Source organism: Gekko japonicus, unplaced genomic scaffold, assembly GCF_001447785.1.
Source record: "Gekko japonicus isolate JY-2015 unplaced genomic scaffold, Gekko_japonicus_V1.1 scaffold1869, whole genome shotgun sequence".
Lineage (NCBI taxonomy): Eukaryota > Metazoa > Chordata > Lepidosauria > Squamata > Gekkonidae > Gekko > Gekko japonicus.
In genome coordinates, this window is record NW_015161459.1 from 43,622 (window position 1) to 71,616 (window position 27,995).

General features: G+C 42.6%; 1 protein-coding gene across 2 annotated transcripts; it reads right to left on the reverse strand.

Annotated features, from left to right (window-relative positions):
* Window positions 1-1,755: 1,755 nt before the first annotated feature.
* PDZK1 (PDZ domain containing 1) lies at window positions 1,756-27,957 on the reverse strand. 2 transcript variants are annotated; one of them, XM_015429096.1, is made up of 11 exons: window positions 27,747-27,957; window positions 26,186-26,260; window positions 22,461-22,504; window positions 19,085-19,296; window positions 17,552-17,801; window positions 14,707-14,843; window positions 14,018-14,213; window positions 9,747-9,943; window positions 7,810-7,989; window positions 2,605-2,904; window positions 1,756-2,182 (listed from the first exon to the last, which is right to left on the reverse strand). In XM_015429096.1, the coding sequence occupies exons 4-11, from the start codon at window positions 19,292-19,294 to the stop codon at window positions 2,123-2,125; spliced, it is 1,530 nt and encodes a 509-aa protein (XP_015284582.1). In that variant the 5' UTR covers window positions 19,295-19,296; window positions 22,461-22,504; window positions 26,186-26,260; window positions 27,747-27,957; the 3' UTR covers window positions 1,756-2,122. The 2 variants fall into 2 exon arrangements, with proteins under 2 accessions (XP_015284582.1, XP_015284581.1); XM_015429095.1 differs by lacking the exons at window positions 22,461-22,504; window positions 26,186-26,260.
* Between the last annotated feature and the right edge of the window lie 38 nt (window positions 27,958-27,995).

The window sequence follows — 27,995 nt, forward strand, 5'->3', positions numbered from 1 at the left end:
ATTCTTCTCGACGTGTTTTCAGGCTGTGGAGAAGCTGGTAGTAGATCCTGGTCATGGCTACAGTATCGGTTTCGTTAACCAGCATTTTTTATTACCCAGTGAGGCCTGTTAAAAAAGAAAGGTTTTAGTGTGTGTGTTAAGTGCTGTTGGAGCTGCGGTGGCTCAAGTGGTTAAGACGCTGAACTGCAGGGTGTGGAAAGTTGGTAGTTCAGCAGTTTGAGACCCAAGTGTGCCGCATGACGGAGTGAGCTCCCGTCTCTACTTCTAGCTTCTGCCAACCTAGCAGTTTGAAAGCAAGAAATTGCAAGTAGATAAATAGGTACCACTTCAGTGGGAAGGTAACAGTGTTCTGTGCGCCTTGGTGTTTAGTCATGCCGGCCACATGACCACGGAAACGTCTTCGGACAGCGCTGGCTCTTCGGCTTTGAAATGGAGATGAGCACCGCAACCCTAGAGTCGGATTCGACTGGCTTTCGAGCAAGGGAATCTTTACCTTTATAAGTGCTGTTAAGTTGCTTCTGACTTTTGGTGACCCTAGGAATTAGTGACCTCCAAAATGTCCTGTCTTTAACAACCTTACTCAGGTCTTGTAAACTGAGGGCTGTGGCTTCCTTTACTGAGTCAACCTATCTTATGTTAGATCTTCCACTTTTCCTGCTGCCTTCAACTTCTTCAAGAACTATTGTCTTTTCCATTGACTCTTGCTTTCTCATAATGGGACCAAAGTACAATAGCCTCAGTTTAGTCATTTTAGCTTCTAGGGAGAATTCAGACTTGATATGATCTAGAACCCACATATTTGTCTTTTTGGCAGCCCATGGTATCTGTAAAACTCTCTTCCAACACCATGTTTCAAATGAATCAGGTTTCTTCACTGTCCAGCTTTCACACTCATACACAGTAATAGGGAAAATGGTATGAACTATGGTATGAGCTATCTTGACTTTGGTTGCCAGTGACACATCCTTACACTCAAGAATCTTTTCTAGCTCCTTCATGGCTGCCCCTCCCAGTCTAACAAAGTTCTTACTGCACCACAATGTGTGGGAAAGGGGAAATAGAAGCAGAGATGGCATTGTCAAAAATTAAAATCCAAAGTCATGAGAGTTGACAGATACACTTCTGTATCTTGACCAAAGTTCATGTTTCATTTAAGAAACCTCTCTGCCTCTTCCTGATAGAAGAATTAAGACAACACTGTGTAAGTTCTATGATCAAACAGTAGATAGCAGATGTGCATTTTTTCATTTTTATTTATTTAGCAAATGCATAGAGTTAGTATTGAGGCTAGCTAACAACTCTGGGCATGTCACTCTACAAGTTGACAGTCTGCAGCTTGCTGGGACAGAAAAGAGGTTTACATCCTCAGGAACAAAGCTTAAATCTTTTTTTTTGGGGGGGGGGTTTAAAATGGCTGTCTCAAAATTTTCTGCTAGACAGAAGATGCAATACAATATGCTTTAAAAAAAACTGATAGCGTATTTATTTGGAAGACATTTCCCCATGATAGAAAAAAATAACCTTTGATAACTTTAATTGGGAAAGCATCAATAAAGCTCGATATAAAATAATGATTTACAGTTGACAAGTTATAAGTTTATCACTCTGTATTCTGTATTCCGAAAGAATGTTAGTTGTTATGAGAGAGAAAGCTTATACTATTCCTTTTTTTTCTTCTCTAAGTGAAGCAACCTATATTTGTGTATTATAATGTTGAATTCTGTATTCCTTTTGAAAAAGAATAAAAATTGGGGGAAAAATTTATTTGGAAGACATGTAGTAACTGCTCATGTACCATTGAGGGGCCTCTCTATCTCTAATTAGCGGGATTAAATACATTTGTCACAATTATTTTAATGAAACTTAAGCACTGCAGTGCTGGATTGTGGTCAGTGTGGGCAGATTTGCTACTTAAACAAAGATGGTTCAGGAATCCAACAATCACTTCCTCCACTGAAACCAATTATACGATTGGTCCACCTGACCAATAGGAGTAATTCCTGCATCGTCTAGTGGGAATATGTTTCAAATAAGCATTTATATATAGTGATATTAACTTTGCTTCAGAATGGGAACAAGCTAGGGTAGCCCATTAGGATGGAGATGTTGGTTTGTGGCATCCTCACAATTTGGTATCTTCTTCTTCTGAGTCAACTGAGAGTGAAGAGGAGGACGAGCTGGCCTACAGAAGAAATAAGCAGAGTGTTTGATACAGTTAGCATCCTCAGCAGCCCCATCTGTTTGACAGCAACCAGCCTGTGACAGGACAATAACAGCCTATTGCTAACAGTTAACAATGAGTTTCATAGTGCAGTGCTTTATGGAGTTACTGCAGTGTAAGTCCATTGAAATCAGTGGTGGTTTAGGCACTGCATGAACGTATAAGTCAATAGCTTGGTCTCCTCCGCTAACTCTTCACTATTATGGCCAGATTGCATGACCACTCACAGCCTAATCATGTTAACTTGGAACTGAGTGCCATTGATTTCATTGGGGCTTACGTAGAAATAAATATACTTAGTATTGTAGCTTTAATTGAGTCTTTTGCTATTGCTAGAGTTGTGTGTTTCCACTCAGTCGTTACAAGCGGTGTGATAGACTCACCGTCTCATGTGCTTCTGACAACAGTCTTTGTGGCTCTTGTACCTCTGTGTAAGGAGGAGGATCATTACTGTAATCATGTGGCAGAGCTGCCATAGAAGTGGCAGCAGCAGAGGGATTCTCGGACCTGAAGTGCTGGTGAGTCTTTTCTGCACGCACCAGTAGTGTCAGCCTGTTGCTGCCCTCCCGGATTCTTGCCACCACGTTTTCATAGTCTTCATTTTCCACATTCACACCATTCACTTCTATCAAAATGTCATCATCTTTCAACCCAGCTAGATCTGCTGGTCCACCCTTCTGTACCTGTAAATATATAGTGTTAGTTGCAGATCTTGCCCTGCTAGCGTCCATGGCAGTATGACAGGAGTTCACGCACCCCTGAATTAACAGTGCACTTACTCAGATTCACAAAGGTTGCATACGTTTGACTTTTGCAAACAAAGAATGAATGGTATGCACTGTTGGATAAAAGAATAATTAAGGGGAGTTGGATTTGTTCAAACTATTGACTTTTTCAGTGGATAAGACAATAGAGTTAATGTAATACATTCAATATTTTAAGGCTCTGCTAAATGAGACAGGATTGCTAGGTAGGGGTAATGAGATCCTTTTTTTGTGACCGCAAGACTTTAAAATACTTTATTTTCATCACCCTGTTTTCATAGAGCTATGCATTTTAGCACAATTGCTGTGAAAGATACCACATGGTCAGGACTGCCATGCAACAGAATATATTCCCCAAAACTCCCAAAAGTTTGAATGCCACTGTTTTATAAAGTGGAACCTCCTTTAAAACTTATTGTACTCAGGCCCACTTGCAAAGTAACTCCATGATACTTTCCCCCTTCCCAAAATAAAATATAGTAATCTCATTGGTTAACATTGAATAAGTTTGTATTTTAGTTTCATGTTTAGTATACATAGTATTGCTGAGTAAAAGGCAGTATTTCATGATTACTAGTACAGCCAGCATGGTAGTGGTTAGAGGGTCAGACTAGGATCAGGGAGACCCAGATTAAAATCTCTACTCTGCCGTGGAAGCTTGCTGGGTTACCTTCAGCCAGCGACATGTCGTTTAAACCTACCTTACAGGGTTGTTGTGAAGATAAAATGGAGGAAGTGAGAACGTTGGAAGCCACTTTGGGTCTCCATTGGGGAGAATAATCTCTCCCTTATTATAAAAGAGTAGTGGGTGCCAGAATTCTAAAATTGGCCCCTTTAGTGTTAGGCCGAAAAAACTGCCACTCGGAAGACACTGGCTGGGTTCATTGGCTGCTTTGTGCAGTCCCGGCCAGCGTTCCAAGGTCATTTACATATGGAAGCTGATTGGACTACACTCCATTCCACACCTCAAACCCACCCCCCACCCCCCGTAAGGCAGTTGGAATTTTCAGTTGGGAGAGGAGAATGATGTCAGCTGCTCCCTAGGGAGAGGCTGTGTGTGTGTGTGGGGGGGGGGGGTTGTAAAGAGACAGGCAGATAAACGTTGGCTAATGGTTGCCAACTTCAGGTTCGAACTCCAGGACATAGGGTTGCCAACTCCAGGTTGGAAACTTCCAGGATATTTTAGGGATGAAGCCTGCTGAGGGTGGGATCTGAGGAGGAGGAGGAAGAGGGGGACCTCAGACAGATACAATGCCATGCTGCCCACACTCCAGACAAGCTGTTGCCAGTCTCCAGGTGACAGCTGGAGAGATCTTAAAGCTTTGGTGCTACTTCAAAGTTCCCCAGGAGCCCAAAACAGAGTAGTGTTTTGGAAAATCTTGAGGAATTGTTTGGTGCATTTACGATGGGGCTCCTGGGGAACTATTGTTGCCAATCTTGGCCCAGCAGCCATCAAACCATTCTCTTCAACCCCCTGCTGTGCAGCTGACTTTCCCCTAGGGTTGCCAATCTCCAGGTGGGACCTGGAGATCTCCCACTGCTACAATTGATCTCCAGATGACAGAGATCAGTTCCCCTAGAGAAAATGACTGCTTTAGGAGGGTAGACCCTATGACATTATACCTGCTGAGTCCTTCCGCCCCCCCCCCGCCCAATGCTGCCCTCTACAGAATCCACCCCCCAAACCTCCAGGTATTTCCCTCCTTAGAGCTGGCAACCCTACATTCCCCTCAGTGCCTGTTGGGAGTGGGTGGTGGGGGAGGGGAAGGGAGTGGGCGACCGGAGGCTTCTGCCTCCTGTCTCCGGTCCTGGAGTGGGGGGGGTGGAAACGGACCCGGCAGCCGGAGGCTTGCACCTCCAGTCGCCGGCCCTGGAGTGAGTGGGGTTGAGTGGGGGGAAACGGACCCTGCGGCCGGATGTCGGCCCTGGAGTGGGTGGGGGTGGACAGAAGGCCGATGCCTCCGTCGCCCGGCCCTCTACAGAATCCACCCCCCAAACCTCCAGGTATTTCCCTCCTTAGAGCTGGCAACCCTACATTCCCCTCAGTGCCTGTTGGTAGGCAACTAAGCTTGGTCCTGTCACCTACTTTGGCCTTTGGGAGAAAACACATTGGGGCCAGTCCTGATAGGGTTGCCAACTCCAGATGGGAAATTCCTGGAGACTTGAGGGATGGAGCCTGAAGAGGGTGAGGTTTGAGGAGGGGTGGGACCTCAGACAGGTACACTGCCATAGACTCCACCCTCCAAACCAGTCAGTCTCACATAGGGAACCATTGTTGCCAATCTCCAGGTGAGGGCTGGAGAGCACTCAGTATTACAACTGCTCTGCAGAAGGGAGGGCAGAAGTCAGCTGAAGTCAAAGGGGCAGATAATGGTAGGTTGGTGGCTAGCTGGGAAGGAGATGGGGTTGCCAACTACATGCTGACAAATTCCTGGGGATTTGAGGGGTGGAGCCTGGAGAGGGTGGGGTTTGCAGAGGGGTGGGACCTCAGACAGGTAGAATGCCATAGATTCCACTCTCCAAACCAGCCATTTTGTCCTGGGTAACAATTGTTGCCAATCTCCAGGTGAGGGCTACAGATTACTCACAATTACAACTGCTCTTCAGGTAGCAGAGATCAGTTCCTCTGGAGAAAACAGTGGACTCTGTCATTATACCCTGCTGAGGTCACCACAGCAAATTGACACTGTTTGCCCAAAGCCAGAGCACTGCCCCAGAGCCTCTTTCTAGATCTCGTTGTATTGCTTTCACAACGGGCTTTACTGCTAGTAGGGTATAAATGAATAAATACATTCTGGACATAGTGAGAGCCAGTTTGGTGTAGTGGTTAAGTGTGCGGACTCTAATCTAGGAGAACCGGGTTTGATTCCCCACTCCTCCACTTGCAGCTGCTGGATGACCTTTGGCAAGCTATAGTTCTGACAACAGCTGTCCTTGAAAAAGAGCAGTTTGTTCCAGAGTTCTCTCAGCCCCACCCACCTCACAGGGTGTCTGTTGTGGGGAGGGGAAGGGAAAGGAAAGGAGTTTGTAAACTGCTCTGAGACTTCAAGTGAAGGGCGGGGTATAAATCCAATCTCTTCTTCTTTTGAAATTGCAAATGTTGGAAGTGCCTTGTAACCTCCCCTCCCAGCAATCCTTGCTCCTCTTCTTCCCACCTGTCCTTGCAAGTAATCTCGGAGATAGCTGCAACCCAAATTTAGGTCCTGACCCACAGTCTGAGAACCACTGCTAAGAAAAATTCTGAATATGTTTTCCCCTGGAGTATCTCTCTCCCCATCTTAAATAATTAAGGTTAACAAAAGTGTATAGTCCAGCTATTTAGTAGCTCATTAGTACATTTAGCTATAAAGTGACACTTTATTATTTTTTTAATTTAATTTTTGGATTTATATCCCGCCTTTCCCGAAGGCTCAGGGCGGCTAACAACGAGGCACAAGTGTCAGAATTAAAACAGATAAAACAGTCTAAAACAGTAAAACTATATAATACAACAACAAAGTGTCAGTGCAAGATGGGGTAGATCTTATGATATGATACCCATATTTAAAATGTTTTTATAGTGCAGCTCTTGTAATGGCACAAATGACATACATGCGGTTTTATGGCAGGGTTACCCATTGTGACAGTTTGCATGTAATTCTGAATTTTCCCATCCAAATGCAAGATGCGTGGCTGAGAGATGAGATACTGAAATTTACGGTTCTGTTCTGATAACAATGGGGTCTTTCTCTGACATGAGGAGAAAGGCCCCATCTCCTGCAGGTGGGATCTGCCTCTTCCACTGAATCAAAGTTCCTTGGACCAGCCAGATAGCTTCGCTATTAGCAGAACAGTATCTTTGAGTGGAATTGTTTATCAACATTAGCTAGACTTTGTATAAGGCACTTCACTTTCTGAAGCTGTGATGTCTTCAGTAGATACAGTTGCTTCCCAAGACAGTGACACTGTGTTGTGCATTAAGCTCCTCAGTAAGAACTGGTGTGATGTAGTTGTGTCAGACTAAGACTTTGGGCAAGTCATTCTTGCTTTCAGCCTTTCCTACTTCATGAAATTGAGAAAGGGAGGGGATCACCTGAGCTCTTTGGAGGAAGGGTGTGATGAAAACATGATAGATACAGTGAGGTAGTACAGCCAACATCTTACTGTTATGTGCGTATGCACACAGGTATATAGACTGCCCTAGTGCTAGAGATGTTAAAACTCACTGGATAATTGTAGCAATATATTCAGCCCATTATGTGGGCTTTTGCATGTCACCATGTCCTTAATTTTCCAGTTTGATTTTGTTTGTTCCTGGATAGGCTTTTCTTTGTTATTATTTTTTGCATGTACATTTGTTTCTTAAGAGTTGGCTTAAAACTGCATAAAGCTAACGAAGTCAATGTGAACATTCACATTTTTAAATGGCCATTGATTGAAAAAAACAGTATCTTGAGAAGGTCATGGGACACTGCTCAACCTTGCAGTTTTATACTATTGAGTAATGGTATCCCAAGGATATATAGAGGCTATGGTACAGAAAACACAAAAGAATGCTTCCAGGATTCTCATTATGGCAAATTCAGTGAGAAGAACAAAGCAGGCTTGGCTAAAGCTGTCACTTTTGGAACCATATTCGGCAGCAGCCCTGCTCAGATTATCTGAGCAAAAAGGTATGGTATGAACTTGTGCCATATTTTGTATACTTGGATTTTACATATATTCACCGTAGAAAGGGATCAAAAGGGTAGCCCAGTTGTTTCTCATCTTCATATATTTTTTTGTCCAGTTTCCGTCACACCTCTCCACCCTGGCCCCTTGTGTGTATGGATTCTAGCTTAATACCTGCTTGATTAACTGGCCAGGCAAATCCTTGACAGCGTTCAGATGAAAACCAAATCCATTGGGACCCTTGACTAGGTTGCAGAGTCTGGGCTGGTGGTTCTCCTGTTCAATATGGTGTGTCAACACTTCTGCTTCACTTAGAGATGGCACCGTTGCTTTGTGACATGGAGAAATTTGAGCCTGAGGAACAAAAAGCAAAGATAACTCTGACTAGCAGTGAACTTTCTGCACTTTCAAACATCATGACAAAAACCTCAATGCATGTGGTAGGGTACAGCGACAGCCAATATTGCAGATGTATCAGCTATACAGCCTGTGGTTTCTCTCGGAAGCACAGACCATTTCCTCTCTCTTTCACAAACAAACATGAACGGGCTCTGAAAACCATGCAGGAATACACTGCAGAGTAGAATAACTGGTCTTGATTAAGTTCTCATCCACCAGCTCTTGAAGGATGACTTCTAGAATCTTATTGCTATTTATCTAGGGTTCCTGTTTTCTTTCTTTTCTTAGTTCAAGCATAAGAACATAAGAGATGCCAATGTTGGATCAGGCCAAAGGCCCATCGAGTCCAACACTCTGTATCACACAGTGGCCAGAAATACCAGTGCCATCAGGAGGTCCACCAGTGGGGCCAGGACATTAGAAGCCCTCCCACTGTTGACCCCCCCAAGCACCAAGATGACAGAGCATCACTTGCCCCAGAGTCCCTATCTATACCTTGTGGCTAATAGCCACTGATGGACCTCTGCTTCATATGCTTATCTAATTCCCTTTTGAAGCCGTCCATGCTTGTAACATTTGTACTTCACTAACTTGTGAGCCTGTAGGCATGACACTGTGATGTTCCTAAATGCCAAACTGCTAATTATTTGAGAGACCAGTGATTGGTTCTTTTTACAGTTTAATATATATTTTTTAAAAAAACAGTTACGGAGACCCCTGATTTGGATAGAGCCACAGCAGTGGGGAAGAAGGGGGGTAACTTCTGCGTGCACTGTTTCTAAAAGAGTAATTTCTAGTAGCTGTGGTTGGAGGAACAACAGCAGGTCTGGAATATGATCTCTATTGGGAAACCATATGAGGTAGAGAGGGTAAGAATTCTCTTCCTCCCCCAGTGTCATGGCTCCATCTTCTCTCCCCCCCCCCAATGCTACTTAAAGGGTTGGTAGTTCTGATCTTGAATCTTCCACTTAATGTGTAATTTATGCTTAGGAAAAGACGTATTTTAGTGTGAAATGTTGTCTGAGCATAAACATGAAACATAGGTTGTGCTGCACAACTCAAGTGGGGTATTGGGTTGGTCATAGTCACCAAAGAAGTGGACCAAAGAAGTGGTGGTGCTGAATTCTTCAACTACTGCTCACCCTGCCGCTGTTTATCTTCTACCTCTCATTAGAGACCAGAAATCATTCTGCTAAGATTGTGTGTGTGTGTGTGTGTGGGGGAATGGTAAATGGAGGAAGTCTTCAGTATTCCCCTCCTAGTCATTAATTCAGACCCTCCCCCATTTTCTCTACCTGTTTTAGAAATCAGACATGTTTAAAGCTATGGTTCTGTGACCATCACATCCTCCTTAGAGATTTACAAATATGTTCCCATTTCTTTTGTTTTCATATGTTTATGTGAACCTTTTTGTTCCACCCAATTTTGTTCTTGGTGTTCCTTATTTGTTGGTTCTTTTATGCCATTTGTAAATCATTTTATGTTATGTGCCATTTGTGAGCAAGTGGCACAAAAATTAAACAGTGAAAAATGAGGTAATGTTAACAGGAAAAACTCATTATGTACACCCTCACAAGCTAACCAGCGCAGATCTAAGGGTTAGAAATTTGCTTATTACAAAGTGAAAGGTGGCATTTTCAGAATGCTAACTCAATGCGCTCATTACTTGATTTTCCAAATTATTCTTTTTGCATTTCAGCTGTTTTTGTTACCATTTTGTACATGGTGTCAGTCTCTTCATCCATCACTAGCAGTGTAGTTTTTTCACCCGATTCCTTGATCTTGTCTACCACAGAGTTGTGGTCCAGTCTCTCAACCAGCTCTCCATTTACAGCCACAAGAACATCATTTTCCTTGAGACCTGCTTTAGCTGCTGGACTACCAGAATCAATGTCCTTAATTAAGTGACCTGTCCTCAGAAAGAAGAAAAACCCAATAACAATACTGCTCTAAGTATTTCACTGGTGGTTTTATTATTTTGAGATGATCTTGATTTAATGAGAATTCTGCCTGAGGAACAGCGTAATTTTGTGACTGGTATACATTTCACTAATGATAGAAATGGGCATCAGTATATCTAATTCTCAACATAGTCATATCTGTGGATACTTAGATCTGAGGACTAAAGCCATGAACAGGCAAGACAGATCTTTCTACAAACCTGAAAACCACTCCAGGTTGCAGGGGAAAAAATACATTGAGGGTTAACCTTTACCTCCAATAAATAGGAGTAGCACTTGTAACTTTTATGAAATGAATGCCCTAAGGGGACATTGCTAGGCAACCACAACAGTATTGTCAGTCTTCAAGCCATGCTTTCTGTCAGTAAATGGGGGGTGGACCTTTTCCAGGGCTGTTTTGGCCTTTAAGGAAGGATTCATTGGGGCCAGGTCCAGCAGCAACTGCTGGGTGACTTGCTACCATGTGACTTGTATGATTCACTGTGGACTGGCTGCTTCTTACTCTTCACTGGCAGTGACTTTGATGTAGTGTGGTGATTAGAGTTTAAGTCGTGGATCTGGGAGACCCAGTGTAGTGCTTCCGCCCCCGATCCGGCCCTTCCTCTCGAAACTCCGCATCAACTGGGAACCACCTACCGAGGTGGTTCATCTGGATGAGGCGCCTCAACCGGGCCGTCGGATCGCTGGCGCGTTTTCGTACCGGCGCATCCCCGGCCCCCACCCGAACTGCGCATGCTCCAATATGCGCAGTTCAGCAGCCTCCCCGTCGGAACTGTGTTTTCTTCCTGGCATCTGATCGTGCCGGGGAGATAAGGCACCGCGGCCAGGGGATCCGTGGGATCCTGCCGCGGCATTTCTTTTTTGGCTCGGCTTTTAAAAGCCGCGCTTCGGCCCGTGTTTTCCCTGCCGTGTGGCAGGGGCCAGAGATGAAGATGAGAGACAGATAAAAGGTGGCTGAGAAGGAGAGAAGGAAGCAAGGAAACATGAGGATATAGGGTTTGCCAGAAGAATGGAGAGAGGAAATAGAGTGGGCAGGAGGCTACAGGGGAAAATGAGGTACCCCCCACAAGGTCTTCCAGGTTCCCCACTGCCCAGCTGGACCCAGCCCGACAGCTGGCACTGCCCGACTGGTTTATTGTTTTCCCAGACAGGTTGCTGGGTGGAAGGAGGGAAAGTTGGATATAGGCAGGGGTCATTTACTGCAGGAGCGCACAGGAGCGGAGCTCCAGCAGTAAAGAGCCCAGGGGGCGGGCACATGCAACAAGTCCTGTGCCCTGCTCCCAGCAGCCCTGGGCCACAAGGAGCAAGAAGCAGCCAAGGCACAGAGCCCGGGGAAGGCCTCCAGAGCCCACCCGCCTTTCCCAGCACCTGGCTGGTGTGGAGTGGCGGTGGAGATGGGGGCTTGATTGGGGGCTGGCCATGGGAGGTGTCGGGGCCTTGATCTGGAGTGATGGAGCCATGGGGGGTGGTGGGGGCTTGATCGGGGGGTGGGAGAGCCTCCCTCCCTTCCTATCTGTTTGCCCTCTTTCTTTCTTTCCTTCCTTCCTTCCTTCCTTCCTTCCTTCCTTCCTTCCTTCCTTCCTAGATCTGTGCACCCCCCCTATAGATAGCAATAAAAAAACCCTCTCCCTCCTCTGTGAGGGCAGATTTGCATGTCCCCCCAGCTAGCAATCCGAAACAGTCCAGTGGCGCCTTTAAGGCCAAGGTTTATTCAGGTACAAGCTCTTCCTCCTCTGCAAGGGCAGATCTGCGTGTGTGTCCCCCATAGCTAGCAATCCAAAATAGTCCAGTGGAGCCTGAGCAATGGGTGTTTTCTTCTGACACACTTCCAGTGGTGTCAGGGGTTGTGGCATATGCAAATAAGTTATGCTAATAAGTTATGCTAATGAGCTCCTGCACCTCTTTTTCTACGAAATGACCCCTGGATATAGGGTAGATAAAGGTAAGTTGGCTGGTAGGTGGAAAGAGAAGAAGAAAGCAGGCAGAGAGGAAAGGCTATGCAGGCATTCAGGGAAGAGAAGGCGGAACTAGAGGAGGAATGGGAAATGAGATTTCCCCCTCCCCCACAAAGCCTTGCAGGTGTCCTGCTGGTAGTTACTTATTTTGCATGGCCTGTTTTATGTCTGCCTGGTGCAATTTCAATTTTCTTTATATACTTTAACTCATTAACAATACAGACCGCAAACAACTGGATACTTGACCTGCCAAGCTTAGCAGACATGTTTTTTTAAAAAAGTCCTGTGACACCTCAGTTAACCGGCCTACTATGGACTAAGCTTTTGTTGGCTAGTGGCCACAGCTTCTTCTAATGTTTGGACAAAACTGGTCTACCTGTAACTATTACAACCTGGTCTGCTTCTTTGTGGGAGGTGGAACAAGGAATTAAACCCATTGTTTTGCTTATTTTTATTTTGCTTATTTTAAAAAAGTGTCCCTTCGGTTGGCCAATTTTATATGTATCATCTCATTTAGGGCACACTGCATGTTTCTGGACAAGTATGTGTATGTTGCATGGTGACATCACAACGCTAAGAAATGTAAGGTACATATGAGCACAGTGACCATTCACAACAGATATGCCCAGTTTTGTGGACTTGCTAGGGAGGCTAATTGAACATTGGTAAATGTGACTCATTGTGACTGAGCTCTAATTGGATAGCATCAAAATGAATTATATTTATTTAAATATTTTTATCTTGTATGCTCAACATTTTTAGGTGGCTTACATATTCATTAAAATAATACAATAAGCAAACAATGAACTTTCTACTCCCAAACCAGAACAACTGTTTTCTAGGGAAAGTGAGAACTGTATTTGAATTCAGATCTAAATCCTACCTATTAGGCACACTTTAGTGCTCTTGGGGGGGAAATCATTCTTGATCCCTGGGTTGGCAAGAATGGGATGACAGTGCTTAGCCAGATATTTCTGAAAAGTGAAAAACTTGGGCATGAACTCAACAGCTGTCTCCTGTTTTCTGTTACAATGTCTCTGATCATGAATGTTCCATTTAACTGTGTCTTACATCTGTTGCTAGACTTTATCATCCGTAAATGTGTCTAGTCCTTTTATTCGTGAATCTTTCAATTAAAAAAAAAAATCATACGAGCTAAACATCTACAGCATTAACAAGTTGCGTTATAGCTCAAGTTCCAATACTGCATAAGTGGAGACCAATTTTGTGCAAAAATTCTTTGTTCATTCACCTTTCTCTGGGTTTTAGATAATGTATCAACTTAGATAAAATCAATGTCATCTCCCAAACTTTATACACCCATCCCTGAAAGCTATTTGTTATCTTCCCAATGTTTGGACAAATCTGGTCTAGCTGCAACTCTTATGTTTATAGCCAGCTCTGCTGCTTTTGGGGAGGTGGATGGGAGGGAAAGGATGAGGAATTAAACCGATTGTTTTACTTAATTTTTAAAGGGTTTAGGAGAAAATGCAATACTTACGCACTTAGTTATAGAGTAATCTTTTGGAACACTTCTAAAAGAGCAGTATCAAAACATTAACAAAATGTACCCTTGCCTGACCCTGTTTCCAACAGACTTCTGAACTTGTGTCATTGAGTTGCTGGGAGCTAGGATTCTAGAGGATGGAGAAGGAACAGTTTCCCCTCAGATTTGATTAAAATCAAATCATGACTGGCATGCTGGCCTTTCATAAAATAGTAAGCAGGTCTTGCACTGCCATCAGGCAGCGTGAGGAGGCCCATCTTGGGTGGCAGATTGTACAGTACCGTTCAAGAGCAGAAAAATGTCAGTAATATTATATTTTGATGACTCTAGAGGCTTAGGGTGCCGTTAAGATTTTTTGCCTCAGTCTTTAGAGTGTTTTCGGCCTTCTCTAGTAGTAAAGCAGGCCATTTTGAGAGAAAAATAGTCTTATACTGCTTCCATGCATTTTGGCTGCTTGGTAGATCGTGCCCACTGATGCATAGAAGGCTGGGAGTGTACTACTGATGCTGCAAACCAGAAGGCCAAAGCAGTAGAGTGTGACCTGGTGGTCTGGTTCTTACCTTTACAATTCTGTTCCATTCTCAGACAGAATCCATAGCCATTATTTCCTTTTTTGAGCTCAATGGTCCGAGGTTTGTGTGGTAAAAATTCCAGACTGGCCATTTCTCTCTTCAGTGGCATATTCTGTCTGTTGTAATACCAGTCTGTTTCTTTATTTGACAACAGAAATACAACTTGGTTTCCAGATCTTCTCACCTGGAAATACAGACAGACTACTTCTGTGAGTCCTTGTAGAGTGAAAGAACCAGAGAGCATTTTATTTGCAAAGTTCCAGAGCTCATAAGGGTGTTTAGAATATCTGTTTTGTACAACACATGTCCCATCTGTCGTTTTAAAGACTTAAACTAATCGGTATTGAAAGTTAAATTGGCCTGTAATAAGGAGGTGAAATCTGCATTGCCAAGGCCTACTATATACATTTGATGAATGTGGCGCCTTCTATCCCATGTTAACAGTATTCACACATGACCTGCCCTTATTCTGGATCTGGGTATTGGGAGGACTCTAATACCCATTCTTCTGGATGAACATGGGTGATTATTCAACAGCACAACCTTGCAAAAGGGAGAAGAGTAGGGACAAGTAGAGGGCCATCAATCATTCCACCCTTAGTGACCAATGCACTCTTAGAACATTCAGTGAAACAAACTGAAAGAGGGAAAGATGAGATGTTTGGGCTGACAAGTACCTTCTCAACCACTTCCTCATGAGTGTCATTTTCCACATTCTCTCCATTGACTTCAATCAGGCGGTCATTGGGCTGCACTCCAGCTTTTGCAGCTGGCCCTTGTGGGGATATGTCAATAATGAACAATCCCTTTTGACCTGGAATAAAGAAGAAAACGGATGGAAACCGAAACACCTCTTCCCTTGTTAACTAGGTTCTGTGGGGCCTGGAGGTGAGGCAGTAATACTTGCCCAGTAGACTTTACACTTAGTTTTTCAGAGATCAGTTGTAACAGCTACAGATGTGTGACTTGAGCTTCAGCAGCAGCAACATGCTTTTTCTGTGCCTCATGAACTTGAAAGCTTTTTATCCCTCATAGACCACACTTTATACCTTTTTCTGATACTGCACAAGGAGATGTTTACAGACGTTTATGCTAGTGGCTGGTCAGTAGCAGCAAGAATAAAATAAAAGAATACTTTTACTTTTGTGATTTGATGATTTTATTTTTGTTTTAAGTTGTTTTAATCTTGTTTTATATGTGGGTATTGTTGCCCTCTTGTAAGCCGCCCTGAGTCCGCTCGCGGGGAGGGCGGGGTAAAAATACTAATAAAATAAATAAAGCCTCCTCTTTCCTTTGCCTCTTGTAACATCTTTAATCTTATACGTGCTTTCTTCCCTTGCCAGTTAAACTTTGTTGTAATTTTATCCAGCTCTTTAAAAATTCTTGGTTTCGTAAAATAGGTATATTTTGGAATAAAAACATCCACCTGGGTAAAATATTCATTTTTATAATAGCCATTCTTCCCATTATTGATAGTTTTAAGTCTTTCAATTTTTCCAAATCTTGTTTAATTTTTTGAAATAATTCTCTATAATTATCTTCATACAATGAGCTGCATTTGTTAGTCACTGTTATTCCCAGGTATTTCGTTTTCTTAACTATCTGGCATTCAGTAATTTCCTGCAATTTTTGCTTTACTCTTTCATCCATATTCTTTACTATTATTTTAGTCTTATCCGTATTTATCTTGAAACCCACCAGTTCCCCAAATTCCAGTCCCGAACTGGATGTTATACTATAGAGCTGCGGCATTGACCTGGATTAAAGAATGGATCACTTTGGAAGATAAAAGACTACTAAAATTAGAGGGACATGATCTACTGATGGGTTGGAATGCATTTTTGTGGTACGAAAAGACTACTTCTCATAAATATTTCAGGCAACACTGGCTGAGGGCTTCACTATGCAAAGTATGGGACTCAATACATAAGAACTTTTATGTAAAAAGATCAAGATTGGTTATGCCTCTGGAAGCATTCACTCTGCCTACGGTGTATGCAGAAGAAGACTCACTAAGATACCAGGACATATTGGATAAAAAAGATAATCTTAAACTGCCAGAACATTTAACTTGGTGGCAGACGGCACAACTGGAGTCAATATACCTTAAAGATAAGAAATTGGGATTTAATAATAAAATAACAGAATTAGAAAATGTTTTATTGTATACAGGAGAAAAAATGATAAAGAAAATTTATAAGATCTTATTGCAGGATGTAATGATAGATGAGATTATTAAGAAAAATATGATTGCATGGATTCAGAATTTAGGTCATATTGTGAATTTAGAAGATTGGGAGCAAATATGGATGAAAAATGTTAAAATGACTAACACTGTGGCCTATAAAGAAAATATGTATAAGATGTTTTACAGATGGTATGTTACTCCAGATAGGTTACCAAAGCAAAGTGGCAATTGTTCAGATAAATGCTGCTATTGTTAAATATTTTTCCGAAAGAATTCGAGGCAACTGATAGATACCTGATTGTATGCATGTCAACGGCGGCAAGGATATTATATGCCAAATATTGGAAGATTCAAAAAACACCAACCATATATTAATAAATATATTAATAAATATATTAATAAACTCTTAGAAGCGGTGAAAATAGACAAATTAACTATGGAAATGAGAGGCCCGAAGAAATGGACATTTCAAAAAACCTGGAAGAGACTATATGGTTGGTATAATGTGACTGGAGTCAAAGATTAAGCTGATATGGCAAAAATAATATTTGAGTATGTAGTAATATATAATAGTGGAATTAGAGAATATTAACAAATATTAGAGAATAATGAAGCGATGGATTAGGTATAGTAACAAAATGTAATTAGTCTCTTGGTGATATGTTGTTTGTTGTAGTTGTTTATGTCTGTGTTTAGGAATATAACAAAACAATAAATGTGTACCCTCGGGTACTTAAAATAAATAAATAAATAATTGTTATTAAACAGTACTTGTTCTTCCAAAGTTTTGATTAGAATTTGGTTTGTTAGCATGCTTCCAAAGGTGTTTTCTATATTCAAAGGAAAGAGTCTTTCCTGTACAGTGTATACACAGTCATTCAGAAGTTAGGTAAAGAAATGTCGTGTAATATATAAAAACTAGAGATAGCACTGGCAATTTCATCAATCTTTTTGCTAACAAAACCAGCTAGTTTGTTTCATGTGTCATTAAGACACATTCAGAAGAGTCCAAGACAGAATCTCAGGTGTGCTGTTAAAGGTATCCCTACCAGGGTACACAGGAAGTGTAATTCACAGTGCAGTCCTAAATAGAGCTATACCCTTTTGTGTCCATTGAAGTCAATATAGCTGTAAGTCAGCTATAAAGCTTAGAAAATATAATAACTTTGAGTAAGCAATTTAGAAGACAGATGATGAAAATGAGCCGAACAAGCATATTGATTCTGAAGTCTAGAATGTGCATAGTGGGGGCGGGGGGGGTATAAGGGCCAATAAACTGAAGCACAGTTCAGATACTCTAAACTGTACTATTTGACTGTCCTCATTGTTCTCACCTGCAGTGGTTTTCAAGGAAAAACCATAGCTATTTTCCCCATCCTTTGTCAGATAGCAGAGCCGGGGTTGTGGAACTGGAACAGGCTCACTGTTCGTTGCAGGTGGGGGATATTCTAGCGGATGCTGTGTCTCTGACTTCTGACCCAGTTTTTCCAATGCAGTTCCTTCTTTTTGTGCTTTTTCATAAGATTTTTCATCCAAGACAAGGAATATCACAGAATTCTTATTTTTCCTAACTAAATCAGCTACCTGTAATGGATGGAATATGTGGTTAAGTGGCAAGATCAAGGAGCAAGAAAATGTCTCATTTAATTTTTCTATTTTACAACTCACAAGAAGAATGGTTAGTTATGGTCATCGTCCCACCCCCCCCACCCCCAGCATGGGAGGGATTTGGAGTTGCGGCAGCAGGAGGCAGAGAAGTCCTGCATCATGGGTAGGATCCAAGCTGATTATAGCTCTAGTTCTTCAACTTTACATTTATTGAAAAGGGGACTTGTGTAACATCATTGCAGAGAAAGTCCATTGTAGTAGATATATACCACAAACACAAACTGGTTTAACAGTCACTTCTCTACCAGGAGCAGTAGGGTAACAGGTTGTATAGACTGCTCAAGGCCACAGTCCTTTGTGTGTTACATGGGAGTATAAGTCACTGACCTCAGTGGGGTGGATGCGCTTTAGAGAGTGCTTTTCTTTCTATAAGCCTGCCCATCAGTTCAGATCATTCTCAAGATGAAAAAGCTACCCTCCACATTCCACCAATATGAGATTCAAGGATGCCTTAGGGGTAGGAGCAGAGGCTTTTGATTCTATGATCTTTACTCTAACAGACTACAATCTTAGTGACTTTGAGAGGAAGAATAGGAGATTTGATTTATACCCTGCCCTTTACTACCCAAAGGCTTACAATCTCCCTTCCCTTCCCCACAACAGACACCCTGTGAGGTAGGTGGGGCTGAGAGAGCTATTTCGAGAACTGCTCTTGAGAGAACAGCTGTAACTGACCCAAGGTCTTACCAGCAGCTGCATGTGGAGGAGTGGGGCCTCAAACCCAGTTCTCCCGAATTAGAGCCCGTGCTCCTAACCACTACACCAGACTTGGCCAGTTACATTGTTCCAGCCTCAAGGTAGCTAGTATGTGAGGATATGGAGGAGGCCTCCCTGAGTTCCTTCCTTGTAGGAAGGACAAGATAAATGGATAGGTCTATTTAGTAATGCCCTCAGGACTGTGGAATGATAACACTCCTGGTTTTAAGCAGCTACCACTGAAACTCTTCAGGCATTAAGAATTACTGGAAGCTTTTGGCTAGGTAATTGCTGGATTCTTCTACTGCTGTTGCTTTGAATGGTTGTGGTGATCATGGGGCATTTCTTCATTTTATTATGATTTTAAGGTTATGTAAGCCACCTGGGAATATTTGCAAATGTAAATGGTTTAATACAACCAAACTCTGCTTAGGATCAGACTGTAATACAGGAAAACATATTTGGCAGAGAGAGAAGTACCTTAAGCTAAATGGTGTTCATACCTGTCCATGGTCTTCCTTGTCTACAAATACCCCATTGACCCTCAGGACTCTGTCTCCATCTTTCAGACCAGCCTTTTCAGCCGGGCTGCCTTGTATCACATTTCTAATTAGGTGACCGGTTTTGTGTTTCTCAAGGCGCAGACAAAATCCATAGCTCTCTTTATCTTTTCTGGTCAGTTTGCATTCCCTGGGACAAAGAGGAGATGTCATTTCTGGGAAGGGAGAGAGAAGAGATGCAGCTGTCAAAAAATGCTTATATAGAAAGAGGGCCTAGCTGAGGCAAACTATTTAGGAGCAGCACGAGCTTCCAGATCCTCAAACACAAGAGAGGAAGAAAATAGAAAATGGAAAAAAAATCTGTGTGTGAAATGAAAGATATTAACAAGGAATTAGACATGTCTAAAGAATGAGCTTGGGTTTGGTTCTAACTCACGCAGAAGGAAGTTTTATTAAAATGGCTAACATTCATTTCTTCATTGCCACACTTGTATTTTGTTGTTGTGGAATTCCGGGTATTCTCAGCAGTGGCTGAGCAGCTCCAGGTTTTCTTGGATGATGCCTCCATCCTGGATCCATTCCAGTCTGGCTTCCACCCTGGCCATGGGGTGGAGATGGCGCTGGTCACCCTCACAGATGACCTGCAGAGACACCTGGATCGAGGCGGGTTGGTGCCGCTGTGGCTACTTGACAATATGGCAGTGTTCAACTTGGTCAATTATGATCTTCTGACCCACCACCTCGCCGACACGTGGGACTGCCTTACTATGGCTTTCTTCCTTTCTCCATGGTTGGGGACAGAAGGTGGCACTTGGGGAGAGGATCTCTCTGCGGTACCCACTGTAATGTGGTGTGACACAGGGGGCGATCCTTTCACCTATGTTGCTTAACATCTTTATGTGCCTCCTGGCCTAGCTGGTCCAGGAACATGGGCTGGGTTGTCACCAGTATGTTGATGACACCCAGCTTTATCTGTTGATGGACAGCTGGCTGGACTTCACCCCAGATACTGTGGACAGGGAGCTGGAGGTGTTGGCTGGATGGTTACAGCAGAATGGGCTGAAATTAAATCCAGTGAAGACAGAGGTCCTGTAACTGATTGGGGGGGGGGAAATTAGGAATCTGGCTCCCAACCCTGGGTGGGGCGCTGTTGACACCAGCACTGAGGGTGAAAAGCCTAGGAGTGATTCTGGATGCCTCACTTTCCATGGAGGCCCAGGTCAACAACTTTGCCAGATCAGCCTTTTACCATCTTTGGCCGGTCAGGCAACTGATTCCCTCTCTCTCCTCCCAGGATTTAGCTACAGTGACCCGTGCAATGGTCACTTTCAGGCTGGTTCACTGTAGCTCGCTCTATGTGGAGATGCCCTTGAATCTGACCTGGAAACTGCAGCTAGTGAAAAATGCGGTGGCAGGCCTGCTGACTGCGATGTCTGTGCGGGCGCTTATTCAGCCAGTGCTGCACTAATTGCACTGGCTGCCAACTGACTACTGGATCCGCTTCAAGGTTTGGTATTAACCTTTAAAGCCCTATGTGGCCAGGGAGCAACATACCAATGGGACTGTCTCTCCCCATATATGCCCTGGACAGCCTTGCGCTTTGCAGATCAACACCTTCCAGTAGTCCCTGGCCCAAAAGATGTCTGCTTAGCCTCGAACAGGGCCAGGGCATTCTCTGGCCTGGCCTGGTGAAATGCTCCCACTTGAGATCAGGAACCTATTACAATTCCACAGGGCCTGCTGTTCTGCCAGGCTGTCGGCTGAGGCAGTGGATGTCTAATGATCTCGCCCCCCCCCCGCTCATACTGCCCTATTTAATGTCCCTACGATGCTAAAGAGATCTGCACAGCATCTTCTGGCGAATTGGATGCCTTATTAACCCGTGCAGGAGGCTCTCTGGACTACTACAAACCATCGTGCCATCTTATTCCGAATTGGTTTTAAACTGGATTTAAATTGTATATTTTAATATTGTTTTTCTGTGAAATGACTTGTTGTGACCCACTCTGAGCCCGCTTGCGGGGGAGGGTGGGATATAAATAAATAGACAGTTGTAAAAGACACTTCTTCCAGGCCATTCTTAGCAAGTAGATAAGGTATATCCATACTCTGCAATGATTACATAAATTAGAAAAATGATTTCTCACTATCAAAAATGTTTCCTCTGTGGTTCATTCTCATGGTGTATTTTCTTTTATGATTCCCTCTTCCAAAGAGAAAGTTTTCTAGTAGTCTTTGGCATTCAGAATAACATGGATGAGACCTTGTGCAGTGCATAGGACTGAGAAACAAAAAAATGGACTGAGAGAAGATCTGAGAAACCTCAAAATCAGGAAATGTAGCTAACAAATGTTTATGAGAATGCTGATGATAAAGTACACTTTGGGGACAAAGGAGAAGGTACTGATTAACTAGGATGAATTTCTTTCTCTGAGGTTTTTTTTTGAAGGGACAAATATACAACTTGATCAGCTGATGCACTTCAGCAATTTTTTTCTGGGTAGCTGCAATTTGGAAATCTCCTTTATAAATAAAAGCTGAATGGTGGTGGCACTTCTCTAGAACATTCTACACGCTCCAAAATCAGTTCGCTCTCTGATATGTCATTCAGAGGGTCTCCCTATCCACTGGCTGCTTTGCCTGAGTCCTGCCTCCAACATTCTAAACATTTTGCTAATCCTCTCCCCCCCATAGCAAGTCAGAACACAGAGGTTATTTGCATATGCAGCCTCATTGGCCTCTGCCTCGGAACACAGAGGTCGTTTGCATATGCGACTTGATTGGCGGTGGAAAGCTGAAGAGTGAGGTGGAAATAAATGTAGGTTGATGATTGGCTGGTAAGGAGATAGGGTTGCCAACTCCAGGTGGGAAATTCCTGGAGATGTGAGGGATGGAGCCTGGAGAGGGTGAGGTTTCAGGAGGCATGGGACTTTAGACAGGTACAAAGCCATAGACTCCACCCTCCAAACCAACTATTTCCTTCTGGAGAACCATTGTTGCCAATCTCCAGGTGAGGGCTGGAGATCACTCAAAATTACAACTGTTCTTTAGGTAGCAGAGATCAGTTCCTCTGGAGAAAATAGTGGACTCAGTGTCATTATACCCTGCTGAGGTTGCCACAGCAAATTGACACTGAGTGTCCAAGGCCGGGGCACCCGCCCAGAGCCTCTTTCTAGAGGCCGTTGTATTTATTTCCACAATGGGCCTTTTTCCTAGTTATACATAAATCACATGGCAGCATACCAGTGCACCTCTTGAGGAAAAAAACAAAACACCTTTCCTTTCTGAAGTGTGGCACATGGGAACTCACCCTTTACTCTGTCTACTTTTACAGCACAAACAAGTATCAGTTGACTTTCACCAGTTAGTCATAAACTACCTTTAAGTTGAAATCTTCCATCAAAGTGCAAGGCTCACAAAACCCTAAAAGAGGAATGACTTGGCTGTAGTATGGTCTGGAAGGAAAGATCCATTGACAGCATTGTCAAGACAGCCCACCAAAAATACTGATTCCTCCCCCTTACACATTGTTGTATCTCAATATCTGCAGGGTATTTCAAAAATTTTAAACTGTCAATCAAAATTTGGAGAGTTCATCAGTACACAAGCTCTAATGCAGTTGAAGCATGTTTGATCTAAACCCTCCACACAGAAATAATATTTGCGAAGGCCACAATTTAACTCTGCCTTGTTAGAAAAATTGAATTTTCCCCATTATGCTTTCTATGTACATGATCCTTCAGGCATACACTGTCAACTGTTCCACTTATTTTTGTAATAGACAATGGTGTTTTCAACACTTTGTAGGAAGATATTAATTACTTTAATGCCCATAATAAACTCTATCCTGATAATAGGATATCCTAAAAACATATGCCATTTAATTTGTTCCTAAATGATTTGGAATTGGGGGTGAGCAGTGTAGTGTCCAAGTTTGCAAATGATATAAAGTTATTCCGGATGATGAAAACCAGGGTGGTTTGTAAAGCAAATATCTGAAGACTAGTCCTCAGAGGCAGGTTTGGAAGGTCTTGGTTTGTTGTTAATTCACTATTTGCCCTGTATGTTTGACCTTAAGGGCAACTGGGTGGCCACTCTGTGAGTCAGGATGCTGGACTAGATAGACCACACAGGTATAATCCAATAGAGCTCTTTTTATGGTCTCATATAATGCCTTTACACAGCCCATGGAGGGCTGCTGTGGGACATGGAAGGCAGGAAAAGATCCACCTTCATGAGTGCTTTCCATTCATTCTACTGTAAAATCCATCCCTTGGTCACCAAAGGCAATGCTTCCTCTCTCCCTAGCAATTTCCCATTTCTGACTATAAACATAAACATTTCTTCCCATCTCCTGAGTTTTCCTCAAACAGATGAGGACAACACTGAAATCGGAAGTAACACAAAAGCAGTGTAAGTCTTGTGTGCTTCTTTTCCTTCTGTCTAACACTGAGTGTAAAGTAAGGGATGCCCTTTTCCCCACTTTTCTGTGCCAGCCAGACGACTCTCAGGAAGAGTTAGATGAAGACAAGAAATAATGCTTGACATGTGGATCGAAGCAACATTGTGGTTCACACTTCAAGAGAAGCACAGCATGTCAGCAATTATATTGAAATTCCAGCGTCTTGTGGTTATTCTGCACTTTGCTCGCTCCTACTTCACATGGCATACCTCATAATCTTGATGACATAGTTAATATGTAAAGAGGTGATGGTTAATAAGTGGAGATCCTACTTAAGTCAGGAGATTGTACTACCTAGGTGGCACTCAGCTCACTTCCACCTATGATTCTATCATATCTGACTCTGGCTTAAAAGTGTGCTGGGGAATTGATGCTGCTAATTCTCTAGTTTTAAGAATTTCTTCACATTATTTTCTAAAAAGCTACGGCTAATACCACCAATAGTTTTTAGTAAAATGAATAGCCAGAGCTGTAATCACGATTACTTGCTAGCTCTATCCTAGTACCTTTGGTAATCTCCACTGAAATAAGGGTACAATTTTAATAAATAGAGTTGCAATGCTGTTTGTGTAACTGTGAGCAAGGCTGTAATCAGATGGAAGACCATCTCAATTTGTGTTGTCAGATACTTTCCCTAAGTTGTTGTAGATTTTCCGGGCTATATGGCCATGGTCTTGGCATTGTAGTACCTGACATTTCACCAGCAGCTGTGACTGGCATCCAGTCAGGTATGACACATATCCTCAGAGGTATAACACAGAAAGATGGGGTAGGCAGGTAATTTATATCTACTCAGGAAGGTGGGGTAGGGCTGAGTCCTACAAGATAATGACTCAGCCCTACCCCACCTTCCTGAGTAGATATAAATTACCTGCCTACCATTTTTCTTCTCACATTGACACAGAGAGTACCCCATCTTTCTGTGTTGTACCTCTGAGGATGCCAGTCACAGCTGCTGGCGAAACGTCAGGTACTACAATGCCAAGACTACGGCCATACAGCCTGGAAAATCTACAATAACTAATGAAGTCCATGAAAGCCTTCAACAACATACTTTCCCTAAGATTCTTAACATTAAGGTAAAGGCTTCCCTTGCTCGAAAGCTAGTCGAATCCGACTCTAGGGGGCAGTGCTTACCTCTGTTTCCAAGCTGAAGAACCAGTGCTGTCCGAAGATGTTTCTGTGGTCATGTGGCTGGCATGACTAAACACCGAAGCGCATGGAATGCTGTTACCTTCCCACCAAAGAGGTACCTATTTATCTACTTGCAATTTCTTGCTTTCGAACTGCTAGGTTGGCAGGAGCCAGGGCCAGAGACGGGAGCTCACGCCATCACGTCGCACTAGGGTCTTGAACTGCTGAACTAGAGACCTTCTGGTCTGTAGCTCAGTGTCTTAACCTCTGAGCCACTGCGGCCCCATTCTTAACATTAGTTTAATGTAAATGTTCCTAAATCTCTGAGAGACAAAGTCCAGAAAGATACCTATGTTAATTTGTTACAGCAAAAATAAAGTCTTGTGGGCCCTTTGAGATTAACAGAATTATAATCAGAGCTATGAAGTGTACTTTCAGTTAGCAGGTATTTTACACACACACACACAAAGTCATATAGTGAACTGGCACACTATTTAAAAGTTTCCCCCTACACATATTTATCTATCACTCAACTAAGGACATCATGTATCTGACAAATTAGGCTTTAGTCTCAATAGAGCTCTCAGTCCTTAAGATGCCACAAGAATCTCTTTGTTTTATATCTCTGGGAATTACTGGAAAATTATAAAACAGGGATCCAGACTCATATCCCAGGAAGCAAATAAAATAGTCTGAAGTTTTTATTTAAAGTTTTGCTATTTTTGGAACTATGCACTAGCACTGAAATCTACCCAAATTCCAGGCAATAAAGGACTGAAGCTGCAGTTAGGTATGGGGCAGTTAGAATGATACCAGAACCTGCTCACTGTGGGATTAAATGGAAGGAACTTGCTGAAAAATTCTATTGTTTGTTTTCCAGTGCAAGACATCAAGATTTCATTGGCTAGGATGCGCATTTTAAAAACTTGTGTGTTCGATTTCACATTGACAATGGCTGCTTCCACTTCGGTGTCCAAAGTGGAGTGTTGTTTTTTGGAGCTTCCATACAACAATGTCTTCTGATCACTTGCCAGGTTTTCTCCATCCCTGTGGTGCTGTTTCTCAAACCTGTTTTACTGCAATCGTTTTGTAAATAATGCAGTAAAAGTTTGTCAGCACATTGTCTGGATGGAAAGGTGTGCTTACCTAAGGTCCCATCAGCATTTCACCATGTCCTGCCATTGTCCTCATGGACACCTTTTCCATGGGGCTGAAAATGGTTATTATGACAGCACTATAATGCAATTGGGATAAGCAGGGTTATTTTATTTTAATGATCCATCAAAAAGCCCTCTGGTGGCAGGGAATGCAGGGGAAATGGCACCTTCCAAAGCAAACTCCTGTGTGGATGCTCCATTGTCTATGCAAATGCTGTATTTAAAGCGCAATGAATGCACAATCCATGGGGATGTTGCTGTTGTTCATATCTGGCACAACTAGCATCAGTAATCTCAAATACATTTTTTAGTATGATATTTGAAAACAGTCCAAATCAGGAGAATTCTTACCTGTATGGGTAGACGTGCTCCCAGACTTTCCCTCAGAAGTCTCTAATGCTATTGTTTCAGTAAAGACGGCTACAACTTGAATGAACAAAGGTTGATTTAAAAGATGATTTATTTAACAGGGCTTCATTGTACTTGTTGAACTCCTTGATAAACAAACTCGACCCCGCCCTCGTTCTTCTTCACTGAGTTGCATTGACTTTTCTCTCAGCAAACTTTGGATCCTGTCCTAGTATTTCATTACAGGTGCTGACGTCCTACAAAATGTAGCACAGCCTGAGCGTGTGGAGAGTCTCCCATCTCCAGGTTCTAAGGACATCGGGAGCTTCAGTCTCTGTCCATCTGAATTCATCAGAACAGTGGCATTTATCTTCCCATCATCAGGCTTGGGATGCATATTTGTGGGCCTCTGCAAGTGGGTATTACCTTGAAAACTGGCAGATATATTACCACCATGCAATAGATGGAATTTCATTGGCACCAATATTTGCCCATTATAACAGGCAAGACACAGTAAAACAATTAAGAAAAATAAATAAAAAATAAGAAAAAAAATCTAAATACAGAAATCTATGTCTGAAGGGGAAATCTATAAAGGATCAAGCTCCTGGTTGTGTTTTTGCTTAGTAGGAAGCTTGTACAGACTGCTCACTTGTCAGTGGATACAACCTGATGGATAATGGAACCTTCAAGGTATATTTTGTGCTAGATCTGAAGAAGCAAGAAGATACAAGCCACAGTCCTATACCATAAATTATTTTAAAGGTTAATATCCAGACTTTAAATTTATCTTGGAAGCAAACAGGTATCCAATGAGTATCTTACAGTATTAATACAAAGTTTTAGTCCAGTGGAACCTTTAAGACCAACAAAGTTTAATTTTGAGTATAAGCTTTCATGTGCACGCACTCTTCATCAGATACCCACCTGAATACAGTATTAATATTATGTATTCTTCACAGCTTGCTCCCAAAATTATTTTGGCATCTGCTTTTTGTATCAACTGAAGCTTCCACTGTTCTTTTAAAGGAAGCCCAACAAAGACTACATTACAATACTCCAGTCAGGAGGTTACTATGTCATGCATCATAGTCATAATCCAACTTTCAGTGGTACTGGGACCACCTACTATTAGCAATTCTGCCTTGTTATTATTGTGTTAATGTATTCCCCTTCATCCAGTTGATTACTGAAGACAGTTAAACCTTTCAAGAATTGAAAAAACCCCTGACATGAATGGAAACATAGAGCTGGGTATAATAAGGATACAGGACAACTGATCCCTTGACCTTGGGCAATCACTCTTAGTGGTTTCACATAGATATTGAATGGCATAGGGATACAGTGAACCCCTTAAAGAAGTTCCAGTGCACAAGAACATCCCTCTATACCACCTTCTAGAATCTTTCAGCCAGGTAGGATCAAAAGCACACTACAAAGGGTAGTCTATTCAGGAATGCTTAACAGTTGATAGTTTCAAAACTGGCTGAGAGGTCAAGGAAAACCAACAGGAACAAATTCTTTTAACTTCTCTCTCTTAGAGAAGGTCCTCAATCAGACTTACCAAAACTATATCAATCTCTAACTTCAGTTTGAAGCCATGTTGGAATTTGAACAAGATAACCCTCTTCATCCAGGAGCTGGAACAACTCATCCACAAAATGGTTGACCACCAGGTTTAAGAATGAGAAATTCAAAATCTATAAATCTTGATGATCAAGTCTCCTTAACTTGAGGCTTCACCTTCAGTTCCTTCAAAGTAGATGGCAGTATCGTTTTCCTCAGCACAACATTTCCATAAAAGCTCAGAGTA

Coding starts and splice junctions, on each gene's coding strand:
- PDZK1 (XM_015429095.1), bottom strand. CDS start 19,294: ATGACATCTCCTCTTTGTCCCAGGGAATGCAAACTGACCAGAAAAGAT. Junction 7,990..9,746: donor CTGACACCATGTACAAAATG/GTAACAAAAACA, acceptor TTTGTTCCTCAG/GCTCAAATTTCTCCATGTCA. Junction 2,905..7,809: donor CTGGCCAGTTAATCAAGCAG/GTATTAAGCTAG, acceptor ATATATTTACAG/GTACAGAAGGGTGGACCAGC.